This window comes from Rhinolophus hipposideros, assembly GCF_964194185.1.
Source record: "Rhinolophus hipposideros genome assembly, chromosome: 4".
Lineage (NCBI taxonomy): Eukaryota > Metazoa > Chordata > Mammalia > Chiroptera > Rhinolophidae > Rhinolophus > Rhinolophus hipposideros.
In genome coordinates, this window is record NC_138050.1 from 37,383,065 (window position 1) to 37,398,036 (window position 14,972).

General features: G+C 35.2%; 1 protein-coding gene across 3 annotated transcripts in view; it reads left to right on the plus strand.

The window, feature by feature from the left end:
• The window catches only part of DLC1 (DLC1 Rho GTPase activating protein), a 388,497-nt gene that overhangs the window by 12,009 nt on the left and 361,516 nt on the right, over nt 1-14,972 (plus strand). For 2 of the 3 annotated variants that reach the window (XM_081046330.1, XM_081046331.1), the window contains exon 2: nt 94-1,241. The exons of the other annotated variant lie outside the window; for it this stretch is intronic. In XM_081046330.1, coding sequence (XP_080902456.1) covers nt 219-1,241 — 1,023 coding nt within the window. In that variant the 5' untranslated portion in view covers nt 94-218. The remainder of the gene's footprint in view (nt 1-93; nt 1,242-14,972) is intronic. 3 annotated transcript variants of the gene reach the window in all.

The following is a 14,972-nucleotide window of genomic DNA, read 5'->3' on the forward strand; positions in this document are numbered from 1 at the left end:
TTTTTAGCACAGATTAAGCGCTCTCTTTCCCAAGATATATTTTCACTTTAGCATCATATCCTGAACAGGTTTTTTTTTTCAATTTTTTAATAGGTGGCAGAATGACAAAACGCACTCTCCTCTTCAATCAGTGAATTTGAAGTAATATTTCATCAAGTTCCATCTCCTTTAGTCTCATATGGAATGTATCTCTCTATCTGTTATTAAACGACGATGACATGTCTGTAGCTATCAGAAAGAGAAGCTGGGAAGAACATGTGACCCAATGGATGGGACAGCCTTTTAATTCTGATGATCATAACACAGCATGTCATCATGGAATATTAGCTGACAGCTTGCAGGCAAGGATGGAAAAAGATGCAACTCTAAATGCAGACCGCAAAGAGAAATGTGTTTCACTACCAGACTGCTGTCATGGATCAGAGATGAGAGATTTTCCTGGGAGGCCAATGGGTCACATTTCAAAGGCGGTGGATGAAAATGACAGCCACGAAAGTGAAGATCGGTTTTTTTCTCTGGAGGCCAGCACGGAAACACTGGTGCATGTTTCTGATGAGGATATCGATTCTGATCTATATCTTACAGATGATAAACAGATTTTAACTTCCCAAGGCCATAAAACGTCAGACCAACATAGCGTCAAAGGAGCAGGCTCCTTAGTAAAGATGCAGCCTATCACAAAAAGTAACCAAGATTCTTATAACTCCTGGGGAATGGCTGATGGAACTGATTTAGTGATGGTAGAAAAAAGCGGGGAGAGAAAAGTTATTGAAATTATAAGTAAAAGCCTAGAGCTTTGTAATGATATAAGCTTAAATGAAATAAAAGATGCATCCCAAATAAATGCATGTGAGTCATCGAATGTGAAAGATACTGTGTCTGAGAAGCAATTGCTGAATTCTGCTGTAATTGCTCAACAACGAAGGAAACCTGACTTCCCTAAAGATGAGCATGAAAGAAACACCTGCAGTGTTATACAAAATGAGTTCTTCTCTATTCCTTGTACAGACAGAGAACTGCCATTATTAAAAGCAGATTCTGGAAGCTGCCTCCTGCAGCCTCCTTCCTGCCCCAGTGGAATGTCAGCTGAAAATGGCCTGGAGAAGAGTGGTTTCTCAAAACATCAAAACAAAAGTCTTCCAAAGGTCAACTCAGGAGATGGCATGCAGTGTTTACACTTAAAGGAGACTCTGGCCACCCAGGAACCCACAGATAATCAAGTCAGACTTCGCAAAAGAAAGGTAAGACGTATGTACAGATTATCTAGCTTTTGGATTTTTGTAAATATCTTTGCTCCCATCACTTATTATTTTGCTAGCATTAAAGGGAGATGGAGGTGTTTCTCTTGCCCTGTCATGTAGCTGTATAACTCAAAAAGTATCTTCTTAGGGAAACCATCACAATATGTGAAAATTAAAATAATATAACCTACTCATTTCCCTAATAATGTTTATAATGATTTATAAACATTCTATTTTGGGATTGTGTTGAAGACAGAACTGATTTCACTTTCTTCAGTTGGAATTAAATAGCCACCAGATAGCCCATCATTCAAGACCCATCTGAAGAGTGACCTCTAATTCTTAGGAAGTCATGGCATTTTTTTATTTAATATTATCTATTAGGGCTTGTTTATTTTGCCCTTTAAAAGACAAATTTTATCATGAAAAATGTGACATAAAGCACATATTAAAAATGACATACGTATGTGTGTGTGTGTGTGTGTATTTATGCAATAGTAGCCCCTCCTCAAAATATGCTTATACTATTTTAAATGATACCCTAGTACATTCACTATCAACAGATCAGCTTTTCTTTAACTCTTGACCAAAAAGGACCAATCACTGAAATTATTATTATTATTTTTTTATGCTAAGGCCACTTTGACTAATCCTGTAGATGCCATTCTCCCCTAAGTAGTTTCCAAGTGACAGAGCAAGGATTGGAATGGAGCTAAATGAAGCATGGGTTAGCCAGTGAACTCTTGACCAAAGTTTCTAGTCCTTAGGATTTCCCCAGAACTCTTCCCACAATGTAGCGCTCTATAATCCCGATGTAAATACAAATACAATTTCTTCTGTAAATCTAATGTGATCATTAGCACTGAAAAACCCTTGCAGGTTGGACACTGTTGTGTGACATCCTTGCCCCTCTCTTGATATACTAATCCACAATTGCTATTGTAACACAAAACTAATGTTCTTAGTTCTTTTCAACTGGGGCTATCTACAATGAGGGAGAAAAAATCTCCAACTCTCTTTGTGGTGAAGAAATCTGGTTTCCATAAACTGTGGTTTTGCAAACAAAATAGATCAGTAACATGTCATAAGTTAGTTTAAGTGAAGTCAAAGACTTTACAGCAAAGATCAATGTGCTCAAACTATACGCCAAGAGAGCATTCTGTGCTTCTGACAAACTCTTCCTTCCTTATGTAAATTGTATTAAAATGTTAATTTTTCATGAACTTGTGTAAATTAGAATGCTCAATTAGTTATTCAGAAATTTCCATATATCCTCTCAAATCTGTTGGAGGGAATGCAAAGGTGACATAAGAAAATTTTAACTGACCTATGACATAGTTCCCCTAAAATAAGACAAACCCTGCCCAACTGCCGACAGAAACATTAAACATTCCAGAAACATATGCTCACCACTTGGACATTTATATCAATACTAAGAATGCTGGAAAGAATTTGCTCTTGGACATGTCACTATAACATGGTTGCATTATGAAAGCTGTAATTATATCTCATTTACAAGTTCTACTTAAATATTCTATTTTAAGCATTTCATCATTCTAAAGTGTATAGCATTGTCTAGTGGAATGTTTGCTTTGACTCTACAACTCATTTGGGATGCTTTGTAATGAACAGATTCAATTCAAAATTTTAGATTTGGAATTTACTCTGGAAAAGTGTGGTTATAAGAGGAACCTCTAGAATACAATTGTGTAGGAAATTTTGTTCTATTTGATATTGATGAGAATTAAAATACCTTTTGAATTGGCAATTAGCCATTTTAGAACTTTGCCAAAAGAAATAAAACAATTTCATAAAAATATATGTACAGAGATGTTCTTCATTGTATTATATGTTACTGATCAAAAAAAAGAAGCCAAATTTCCATCAATAGAGAATGTTTAATTATTGTTTAGAATGCTATGTATATGCTATAGTTAATAATAAAATGCTGTGTATAAACTAAGTTACAGTTTGGAATGCTACGCTGCCATTAAAAAGATAGAGTGAGAGCCATGTGAAGTAACTGAATGATGCTCATGATGTCATGTGTATATGAAAAAAAGAGTGGCAGACTGTCTTTTATATATAACCTTTTATATAAGGTTGGGATGTGCTATACATCCCAACTTTATATAACAAAATATTTGGAGATATATATATATATATATATATATATACACATATATATATATATATATATATATATATACACACACACACACACACATATATATATACATATAGATATATAGATATAGATATAGATATAGATATAGATATAGATATAGATATAGATATAGATATAGATATAGATATAGATAGAGAGAGAGAGGGAGGGAGGGAGGGAGGGAGAGGGGGAGGAAGAGAGGGAGGGAGGGAGATGGAGATGGAGATGGAGATGGAGATGGAGAGATAGACAGGGGGATAAACCTCTCTATGTGATTGAATATGCCAAATTCTACCTATGTAGGAGTACAATTATTAATAGCAGTTACTTTGAGAGAATGAAATTAAAAGGGTAGAAGCAGAAGATTTTCACTTTTTACCCTATATAATGTTTGTAAAAGTTCATAGAATTATGGAGGAAATATAATGATCAGAAGTACCAAAAAATAACATTAGGTATATAAACTATTTGAAGCATTTTCTACATGACACAAAACAACTCTTTATCTAGTTATTATGATTATTATTACTTTTATGAAATAGAAACAAATATTTATAAAGCTTTTTAAAATATCAATCAGGGTTCCGATCAATTACTTAATTCCTAATGTCAATGCATCTAGTTTAAAACACATAAGCCTTTTGGGGAGACATAAGTTTTCATGTCAAAGGTGCTAGATTCTAAAAAGAGTTTGCTTAATTGTATGTATCTTTAAAATTATTTGTCAGCCATGGTGACATCTTTAAAATTAGAACTTGGAAAGGTAAACGAGAATATGAGCTAATAAAATTTCATTTAGAGAACTTTAATCATCTCATTATCTGAAGGTCATGTGAGTGAACCAAATCCTTTGTTGAATTTATGAGCAAGAATTGTTTCGGTCAGGATATAACCAAGGTTCTAAAACTTGAAAAAACTGAAAATAAAAATAGAGCTTATAAGAGTGAACCTCATAATGTACTGAAATAGTAGTACTCCAGAGATACCATTGTACTTTAGATATAAATTATCATTCCTTGAAACCTATAAATCTTGGCAGGCATTCATTCTTTTGCATGATGTAGTTTTTTCTTGTTTTGCATTGATATTTCTGACCTTCAAGGATAGCCACACACATATTTATTAGGAGTTTCAATTAGAAAGGACTGCATTTGTAGTATATGTAAATACTAACCTTTTAAGCTAATAATTCCCCCAAAATGATGAAATATATCATTAAATTGAAGCCACTGAAATCAAAGGAAGACCAAACAGATTATGAACAGACATTAGCAAATGAGCCAAAATGTCGTGTGGAATATGACCAGCACTTATAGGGTGTGGGTGGAGTAAGGCAGCTGGTTAACAGCAAATCTTAGAGAAAAATTCTAAAGAAATCTGGAGGAGGTAGACAGTCTAAGAAGTGGTCTCTTTAAACCAAATGAGATGTGAAGATGGAAAATATGTAGGGAAAGACTTGAGGTTAGCCTTTTTTTAGAGAACTAGTGTATTTGTTCTTGATGGTGGTTTACTAATTAAAGAGAGCACAAAATTCAGTCTTCCCTAGAGCCTATTTAAATAGTTCCCAAATTTTTGAATAACCATAATAATTACATAAATGTAAGAACATATTTTCATTTGCTCACATAAAACATAATCCATATTACAAAGCAAAATAAATTCCAAAAGATAATGCAAAGATGATCTGAAATTTGGGAAGAAACCTAGTTCCACATTTAAACAAAAACTTCACATTCCAACAATAGACTAAAATATATCATTTATGCATGGATTTCACTGCTATCATAAAAAACCAGCATAAAAGTGGCTTAAACAACCTCTTTCTCTCACACACATGTAATAATTGAGTATAAGCAGTTCTGGACCCATGTGCAGACTCTGTCATCTAAACCTGAGACCCCTTTTTATCTCACTACTCTGCCACCTTAGGCCCTTATCCAAGTCAGTGGGAAGAGCAATGTGTGCAGGATGGCCATACTTGGGTGTAAAGGTGGGACCCAGGTGTACACTTCTTTTTCTCTCTTATTCCCTGTGTAACAAGTTACTTCCACGGTCACACCTAGCACTAAGGGCTGAGAAATGGAGTCTGCATTCGAGACAAGCAGTTGTTGGCTAAAAATTCTATTATCAGAGAAGAAGGGGAAATTTTATATTCATAACATATAACATAAACATGTCAATGAACAATATCCTAATATAAATATATGCTAGTATATCATGGCATGTTATAAAAGGAATAAAAAGGCTGCATATTTGTACTATGATACTCTGTATAAATACCTGATGCTTTAATTTCACACTATAGAACACCTTTCCATGTTAGGAAACTGTTTTGTACATTGAGGTGATGTTGATCAAATGCTACACTTTTTCTTGTGGAAAAACCATCAGGAGCAAAAGATTATTTTGTACATATTGTACTTCATCTCTGAACAGTAGCAATGACTAATAAAAATGAAATGTTTTCTCCTTACCCTATCTTTAAAATATGCCTATGTATGAGTCTTGTAGCATGGGGAGGTTAACACTGACTGATTAGTGACATACAGAACAAGTAAATTATGCAGAAGATAAAATGGACCAAGATAGGGGGCCAACTGGACGGATATAAAAGGGAAGGAAAAACTTGTCTAAGAAATAAAAATCAAAAAGATGGTTAAGCTAAGGCCCCAAGATATGTTGAATGAAAGCAAGGACTAGTGGGAGAATTAGAGTTTGTTAATAAGCCTGGTATCAGTTGACAAAGCAGGGTAGATTCCTAGTAACTGCATGGTTTACACTGAAGTCACACTGATTTTTAAAGACATAGGCCGGTTGAGCAGTATGGTTTTTAAACTTTGTTTCCCTAGGTCAAGAATTAGAGTTGGCAAAGAAAAGTTGTACAAGATAGAAAGTTGGTCTGTAGATGGATAACACCAATTCACCTCAGCCATATTTTTAGTTGGGTTTGTGTCCCAGGTAAAACTGGTAGGTTTATGAAGACTCATTCTGTACCCTTTCTGTCACTGAAAACCATAAATTATGTCATGCCATTTAAACTGGTTTTGGCCATATAAACAACTAGAAAGCCAAAAGCATATTCGTAAATTATTGGGGCTCAAATACTTTGCCTGAGAACAAACATAATTCCCCTAACGCCAACTAGAAATGCAAAAACATTTAATTATATGATAAAGGATAACACTAGATACAGTGTCTGATAAATCAATCAGTAATAAATGTTGAGGATTTTCAACATCCCAGGTCCTATTTTACATACTTGGTACACCACCATGAGCCAGAGAGCGGAGTTCTTGCATTGTGAAACATAAAGTCCCTGAAACACTGCTGTACTTTCTAAATAAGGTGTCTGTTTGACTAACACATAGGCTAGCAATGGAGAGAGGGAACAGTAGTGAGAAAGAGAGAAGGGAAACGGGCACAAGGAGGAGTGGCAGAGGTGGGATGGGGAGAAAAAGGAAAAAAGAAAGAGAGATAGAGCTGGGGTGGGGAACACAGAGAGAAACAGAAGAATAGGCCAAAATAGGACACCAAAAGAAGCACCCGTCACTTGCAAGGAGAAACAACAATGCAGGTCCTTGACAAAAAGTAGATTCGTAGCAGGCTGGAATCAGATTTTATTTCAATATGACGAAGTTATGGTTATCACCAACAGAAGTTTAAGAAGGAGACAAGGAACATGAATTTGACTCTAGTGATTACAGAGCAGGTGGAGATGAGTTACTATTATTATCATTTCACATAAGGAACTCTGCCAACTTGGGCTGTAGCTCCACCAAGCTGAAGATGAGGCCCTGATAAGTTCAGATATAAAGATCCATGAGCGTTTTCACATTGGAGGGACTTTCCCCAATTTCCTCAGCCAAGTTAGTTGCTTGATTCTTTCTTCATTCATAGAGGACTTATTCCTATTATCATGTTTACTAAAAATTAATTTGATCCCACTGTAACTAAAAGATAAGCTCATTGGGGGGCAGCTTTGTGTCTGTGGCAACTCAGTGTTGTGTCTATAGCATCCAGCCCATTTCTTAGAACCCTCTTCATAATTGTTTGAATGAATAAATATTCCTGTCATGGTAAAGCATTTATTTTCAGAAGGCAATATCAGGTGTCAATAGTCCAAGTTGTAAAGATGCAGAAGAATTTAAGTCAGACAACCAAAATCAGTGACCATTATCCCATACTTTATACCATAATCTCTTCTCTTTCCTGCTAGCTCCATGCTAAACCGGGCATGAGAGAACAGAGGGAGAAAACAATTATGTATAATCTGGATGTATGAGGCAACCTCCAAGTTTAAGATTATTACTACCCTCTGTCCCAAAATAACTAATTAATTATAACTAATTAGTTATATAGTAATCTGAGTGGTAAATGTTATTTAGAATGTCCTGAATTGTCTCCAGAGAGGAGTAGGCAAGAGTGAGTCCAGAGGAGGAAAATACTAGAAAAGTCATTCACTTTTAGTTTTTAATTTTGTATATATTTAATAAGATGTATAATATATTACTATAAAAACAAATGCATTATAGTTCATAAGTAAATATCATACATATGCTTGCTGAAAAGAACATAATCAAAAATGTTGGGTTAGAAACACTGGTTAGAAATTTTCTAGCTTTTCTGCTTAATATTTTGAGGAAGTTGGGAGCAGACTGGAGGAGAGATGACAGGAATAATAAAGAAAGAGACTGAAAGACAAGTGAGTACAAGAGATTGAGGGACTTTTGTTTAGAGAGTATTAGACAATAGTAAATTACCTTTTAAGTTATATTGTGAAAACCACATAAAGTGGAGCGATTTGTTGCCAGGTGCTTTTAAGTCAGAAAAATATATTCTGAATGAAAGCAATTAGATCCAAACTTTTCTTGTTCCAGATTTTTTTTTAAGTAGTTATGAAGTGTGATGGACCTCTGCTCCAACCAGTGACTTGAACCAAAACTGCAATTTACATTATTAGTAACAAGATCATTAATAAGTTCACATTTATCCAACGTCAGCTTTTATTGGAGCAAGAATTAATACACGCTTTATGATGTTATTTTAAATAATTAATAGGTGTTTCAGAGCCAATTGCACATTAGAGGCGATCATAATAGTGAAACATTTAGTTTCTTCCTCATGCATTTCTTTTACTATAAACCAGGACCAACTTATTAATCTTTTAATACCAACAAAGCCACCATAGATTTTGGCTGCCTCCCTCGAAGAAATGCCAGTATCCACAAAAGTTGGGATAACTGGCATAGCCTACATAACAGAGCCCTGCCTCTGTTATCTGGGCACTAAACGCAATGGTGCCAACAGACTATTTTTTTCTGGCTCATGTTCTTAGAAATAAAGTACTTCCCCCCCGCTGCCAACAAGATCTCTAGTCCACACATAAGTTTCTAACTGTCAAGAGAATTATAACGCTACTTTAGAGATAACCTCACAATTTTCAAAGGAAACATAAACAAATAGGAAAGCACACTTTTATTCTTTTTTCATTTCTATTTCTCCGTTGGCATAGGGATAAACTAGTGATTAATGAAACGCTTCAATTTTTGGTTCTATTTTTTGAGCCAGTGAAACTTCAAAAGGATTTACTGCTTTTTATATACATTAAAAGTTAACCCAGAGGTTTAAAAAAAATTAAAATAGCATCACTATTTGGTCTAGAAAATGAATAGCTTGGTCTGAGCTTGATTTTCTAACCAAGAGATTAAAGTGTAATGACGAAAAAGAGCACAATCTAAATTGAGGGGTGTTATTTAACCTTCCTGAGCCTTATATGTCTCTGGAAAATGGAAACAAGAGTCCCTACATCACAAAATTGTTAGGTACAACAACAACAAAAAAATGTTAGGAACATTAAATGTGATAGAAAAAGTGATTAAACAGCTACATAGTACAACCACCAGAACCACTTATTTTTTAACCAAAACTTGAGGTGAAGATTTGACAGTTAAATAACTGAAGAATTGCAGAATTATATCTGAGAATAGGTCACATTCCAGTGAAATCTTTATTCACAGCATATACAGCCAGCCAGGGTCACTAGCCACTCTAGTTGGAGATTTCCAGAGTGCTGCAGAGACCATGTTAAGTCTTCACAGCTTCTACATAGAACAAAGTAATTAAGCCAATGGACTCTGACACCAAACTACTTCCCTCCCTTATGGTCGGATGTTAGTTATTCTCTCTGTGTCTCAGTTTTTTTCATCTGTATAATGGCATACCTCATTCTGCTGTTAGGAATATTAGATAAGTTAATACATAAAGTAATTAAAACAGTCTCTGTACATAGTAAACGCCATGTGACTTTAGTAGTAGTAGTAGCTATAGTCATTGTTGTTTGTTTGTTTGTTTGTTTTACTAAATTGCCATAGTTATAGATCTAAGAGTAAGCTGAACTATCTGGGAATAATTGTGGGGAAAGTAACAAAATTTAAGACAGGATTTAGAAAGTAAGTCAACACCCATGGACATCGTTGCTATCTAATCATTATATACTAGAGCCTGGAATATGCGTTCATTAACTAAATCAGTATTAAGTACCTTCTCTTTCCCATGCACTTGGCCATGTGTGCCAAATAATCTGAATAAGAATCATACATGCATCCTTACCAAAAGTTGTTTACACACTAGTAGGGGCACCATAACACAAATAATAAATTTAAAAATATTCATCTCAACTAATTTTAATAACTGTTACTATTAGAACCTAATGTAATATTAGGTTTTGAATCATCTGTACAGTAACATCATGGTTCAATCTCATCCAATTTAGAAAGTATTAAGATCTCCGGAACTAGAGCATTATAGATAGGGGAGGTGCTCCATCCATGAGGAAGTCAGCAGGCTTCACCTAGTGGTGCCTGCTGTGCTTTGAAGAATGCAAAGACTTTGCACTTGTGAGAATGAGAGAGAAGGATCTCTCAGTGCCTACTTTAACTGTTCTTGAGAAATACATTAAAAAAGAAAAAGACACAGGCTTAACTTTAGGAAGTAACTGAAATAAGCAAATAATTCAAAAAGGCCATTTTGTAAACAGAAACTTTTAAATACTAAGGATTTCTTTCTTTCTTTTTTTTTTTGGTGTTATGAAAATCAAAAGATGACAGTATTTCATATGCTGTACTTTAGCTTAGACAAAGCAGGTTTCTATTGTCAAACTTAAATTTTCAGCTAAGTAATTTCTAGGCTCTCTTTATCTGAAATAAATAAGTAATCTACACTTCAACATACTAATGAGCACTGAAAAATATTATTTGCTCTACAGTTAGTATTTGATTAGTTAGCAGAAAAGTAAGATGAAAATCATGAAAATTTGCTTGACGACTAAAACATTACCAGGAGGCATACTAGCAAAATGGTTCAACTCTAACATGATGATGAGATGAGACAGTGATTCCCACTAACTTGCATAACCTCATAAATATGTAAGAATCATCTATGGCATACTATTAATTTTTTAATAATTATGGATGATTGTAACAAGATAAATTAACAGCATAATTGATTAAAGCACGAGAAGTAAAAAAGCAAGAGAATAATTCCTTGTTTGTTAAAAATTCAATTCTGATTATGATACTTCACATTCCACGTACATATTGGCCTAATGCACAACAGGAAATTTTCTTTCAAGTCACTTTGAAGAGGTACCCAAAGGCATTTCAGTCAGAGTGTAACAGATGAGAAATGCACTTCATAAATATCTGATAAAGATGAAATTTCAATTTTCATCTTACTTAAGTATAAGTCAAAAAATGCTTTCAAAATAAGAACCCATAGGCCCTATGAGTGATGTCAATTCTCTAATGGATAAAACTGTTTAGAGGACAGCACTCAACGACCATGCTATTCACCTTCTGTTGTTACATGACCAACTCTGATCGGAAAAGATTAGTACTCAAGCTCAGTGTGCTGGATAAGAGCCTTCCTTTCTAACATTATCATTTAAATATTATTTAGATTAAATGTTAATTTATGCCAGAAAATCTACTTATGAATTTCTGATTGAGTTAAACTTTTTCTTAAGGGAATTATATAATGTATAAAGCCCAAACTTATCGCAGGAAATCTAAAGAAAAAATAAGCTCATTTAAATATGTGTATATATATATATATATATATATATATATATATATATATATATATAAATTTTTTAGTATTTGCAATAATCAAGCACAATGTGAAATGCAGTATTTGGCTTCCTACAGTAAGTACAGTCTTTATTGGGACTTGAGTAGAAGAGGTGACAAAACACATGGGAATTAAGTAGTAGCTACCTACAGCAGCAACGCAAGCAAGTTGGCTGATGGCACACTGCTTTCACATGTTTCTAAAGGAAGTGCAAAAGGAAACCGGAAGCAGGCTCAGCCTCTGTGGTAATATAACATTCGAGGCCTACGGACCGTTTTTTCTCCCGCAACCCACAAGTCACAGGGAAGTGGAATTTCAGTCAACACAGCTGACCAGTATCTACCTTAAGAAAGAAACAGCTGAACAGCACAATAGTTACTACTCACAGTATATATTTGCCATTGTATAGATGGAACTTTAATTTTCAATCCATTCCTCAATAATATTCCTTGCATTTTTTGTCTTCATTTTGCTGTAAAACGGTAACATGACGTTTGGTGTCCTCTCACATGTTCATTTAGCCAACACACAAGACATTGTTCAGTCGATTACACTGTGTAGGCAACATTTTACAAACCACTATGGGATGAGGGACAGAGAATTTGCTTTTCATAGGTTCGTGGAATGTTCCAGCTGGAAGAGACTTTAAACATCGTTGCATTTCATTTTAACTGTAATAATGTGTGTGTGTTGACAAGGCCAAGGAGCTGTAACTTAGAGTGCTAATAGTGGTATGTCTTGTTACCAATGCAAAGTTGCTAACCCACAGAGAAGATGCTGAATTGCATATTATCATGGAAAAGCTATAATTTAAAAGTAATCAGAAAGAATTGGCCAACAGCAAAATGTAACACAAACCTAATATTAAGGTTTTTTTTTTGAACGATGAAAGGAAATATTTTATCCTTCTATTTCAGACATTTGTCCACTTTGTATGCAGAAAAAAAACAGCTTTGAGAATTTAACTACTATTTCAGGTATATGCTGACAAAAATATAAAATACATTTTAAAAAACTGAAAATAGAATCTAAAATGAAGTTTTTCTCAGCTTCTCTGGTTTTCTAAGAAAATGTTGCTCTTTCCTAAGGCATGAATTTTCATTTAATTCAATTATTCTGTACTCTTTCCCTGTGATCAACCTAGACTTTTATCATAAATATTATCTCTATCCACTTAGAAGTTACAAAGTGCTTTCTCTCAGATGTCCACAGTGTTTGGGTTGAAGCATGATAAATTTTAAACAAGCTAAAAAGTATTTCAAACAAGTTCTATACTGTGAGCAATCATTAAGGAGGCCAGGGAAGAAAGGAAACTAGCTAGTGAATTGCCATATAATCATCATGCAAATTTTTTTCTTTTAAACATATTAGTAGTCATATAAATTACTAGATTTTTATACTTAAAATTCTGTCTAGACTAGAAACAAAAAGCATGCTAAGTTGTGCATCAGCCTATTCTGGGCTATTTAAAATGGAAATACATCTATTTTTCACATGCAATACCTTATGGTAATTGTAATCCTAAATTTCCAACCTTGACCACTCAGACCATTTACTTGCTAGATGGAGAATAAATTGGCAATAATTGCATTGCTTACAGTAAGTCCGTTCATGATAAAATTACTTACTTAATTCCACATAAATCTTTTCATTTTTAAGAGGACCAAATTTTCTCAAGAGATATCAATACAGAAGTCACTATATTGATATCGTGAGTGATACATGTGACCTACTGCTCACTGTTTGTGCCTCCAATATTCCTTTCTAAAGTCAGAGGGCTGCACAATGCTGAACTGGAGCTCTGGTTATTATATAGAGCACCACGGCAAAACTTCCTAAAGGGTGAGGATGGTATATACGTATAATAACAAGGACAGCTGCAGACTCAAAGAGGGGACATTGTTATGCTATTTATTATCAGCCTACATTAAAGTCACTTCACATCTATTGTTTATGCTGAAAGACTAAAACAGAATAGTGTGAATAATAAAAATGGCCACATTATGGTTTCCTACACAACACAGGGGCTCAGGGAAGAAAAAGAAAAGTCAGTCTCTACTGAGGAGAAAATAGAAATGTGTTAGTAGAACCCAGAAACTCCTGCTGTTGGAAGGGAACATAAAGAACCCACAAAGTCATGCTTAAAATACCAAAGAGGTGTAGCCAACACACTTCAGGTGAATAACAACCTTGTCTAGGGATTTAGGTTGTGGTTCTACATTCAAATCTGGAGAGTTATATACTTGACAGTGTTTTTAAGTGATTGTTACCATTTCAACTGCTTAACAATAAAAGTTGATTTGGGAAGAAAAATTAGCAAATGATCAAATACTTCCCCCTGAGGTTGCTGGCCAGGCGACAGTCTGATGCCCGGTAATCTCTCTCCCACATGTCAGTCATTAAGCACCCTCTGCTGTTGCCAGTGGGCACCCATGTGAGAAGCAGCATACGGGATTTTTTCCTCGGTGTGCAGTACTGCTTATTCTCCTTGAGGAACTGCTTATGTTTAAAGTGACATATTTACATTCTCCCACTGCTGCTGCCTTAGTTCTTTCTGCACAGAATTTCATTATCACTTTGATAACACCCTTCTGCATTCCTAATCTTCTTGTGAAACTTTTTAAAATCAAAAGAACTAAACAGGTACATATAATCAAGAGTGAGTTCTAAACAATATCCTCCACCCAAATATATAGTCCCACCCTTTCACTTAGGAAGGAGTTTACAAAGTCAAATTTACTTGGAAGTGTCACACGGGTGACCCTGCTCGCTGCGCCATTTGTCGAGCGAGGTAGCCTGCAGGGCCTCTAGTCCCGCTCCCCACATAAGAACACAAGACATGGTAAGGCCAAAAAGGAACACCCATGGAGCCATAGGTAGGGGAGTCATACTACTATAGTTTCACTGGTGGCACTATAGTCTCACTGGAGGCTGGAGCCACACAACGTGCGACCTGCTGTCTGCTTTTCTGCCTGCCAACCACCGACTGACTCTCCTCTCTCTGACTCACTAGCGCAGCCGCGGCAGTTATATCAGTGGATTGACCAACTGGTCACAGCTGATGGCCAACTAGCCACAGCTGACAGCCATCTACTACCCGAGCCAACACCCCTCCACCGTGAGGCTGAGAGCCTGGAAACCGCCCTCCGGGACTCTGTCCCCACAGGAAGCAATGCAAATTAAAGTGCATCCATAGATCTAAGAACTAAAGAAAATTAACCCATGCAAAAGATGTGTTTCACAAATTCAAAATGTTTATTAAAAACTGCTGCTGTTAGATCTGTATTATTATATGTCTACATATACCTGTGAACTAATCATAGTTCTAGAAAGGTCAGATAAAATTTTAGAAACAATTAGAAATGCACCTGTGAATTTAGCCATCATTAGCAATTCTTATGAAATAATAATTCTACATCCTCAATATTTTTCGTCTC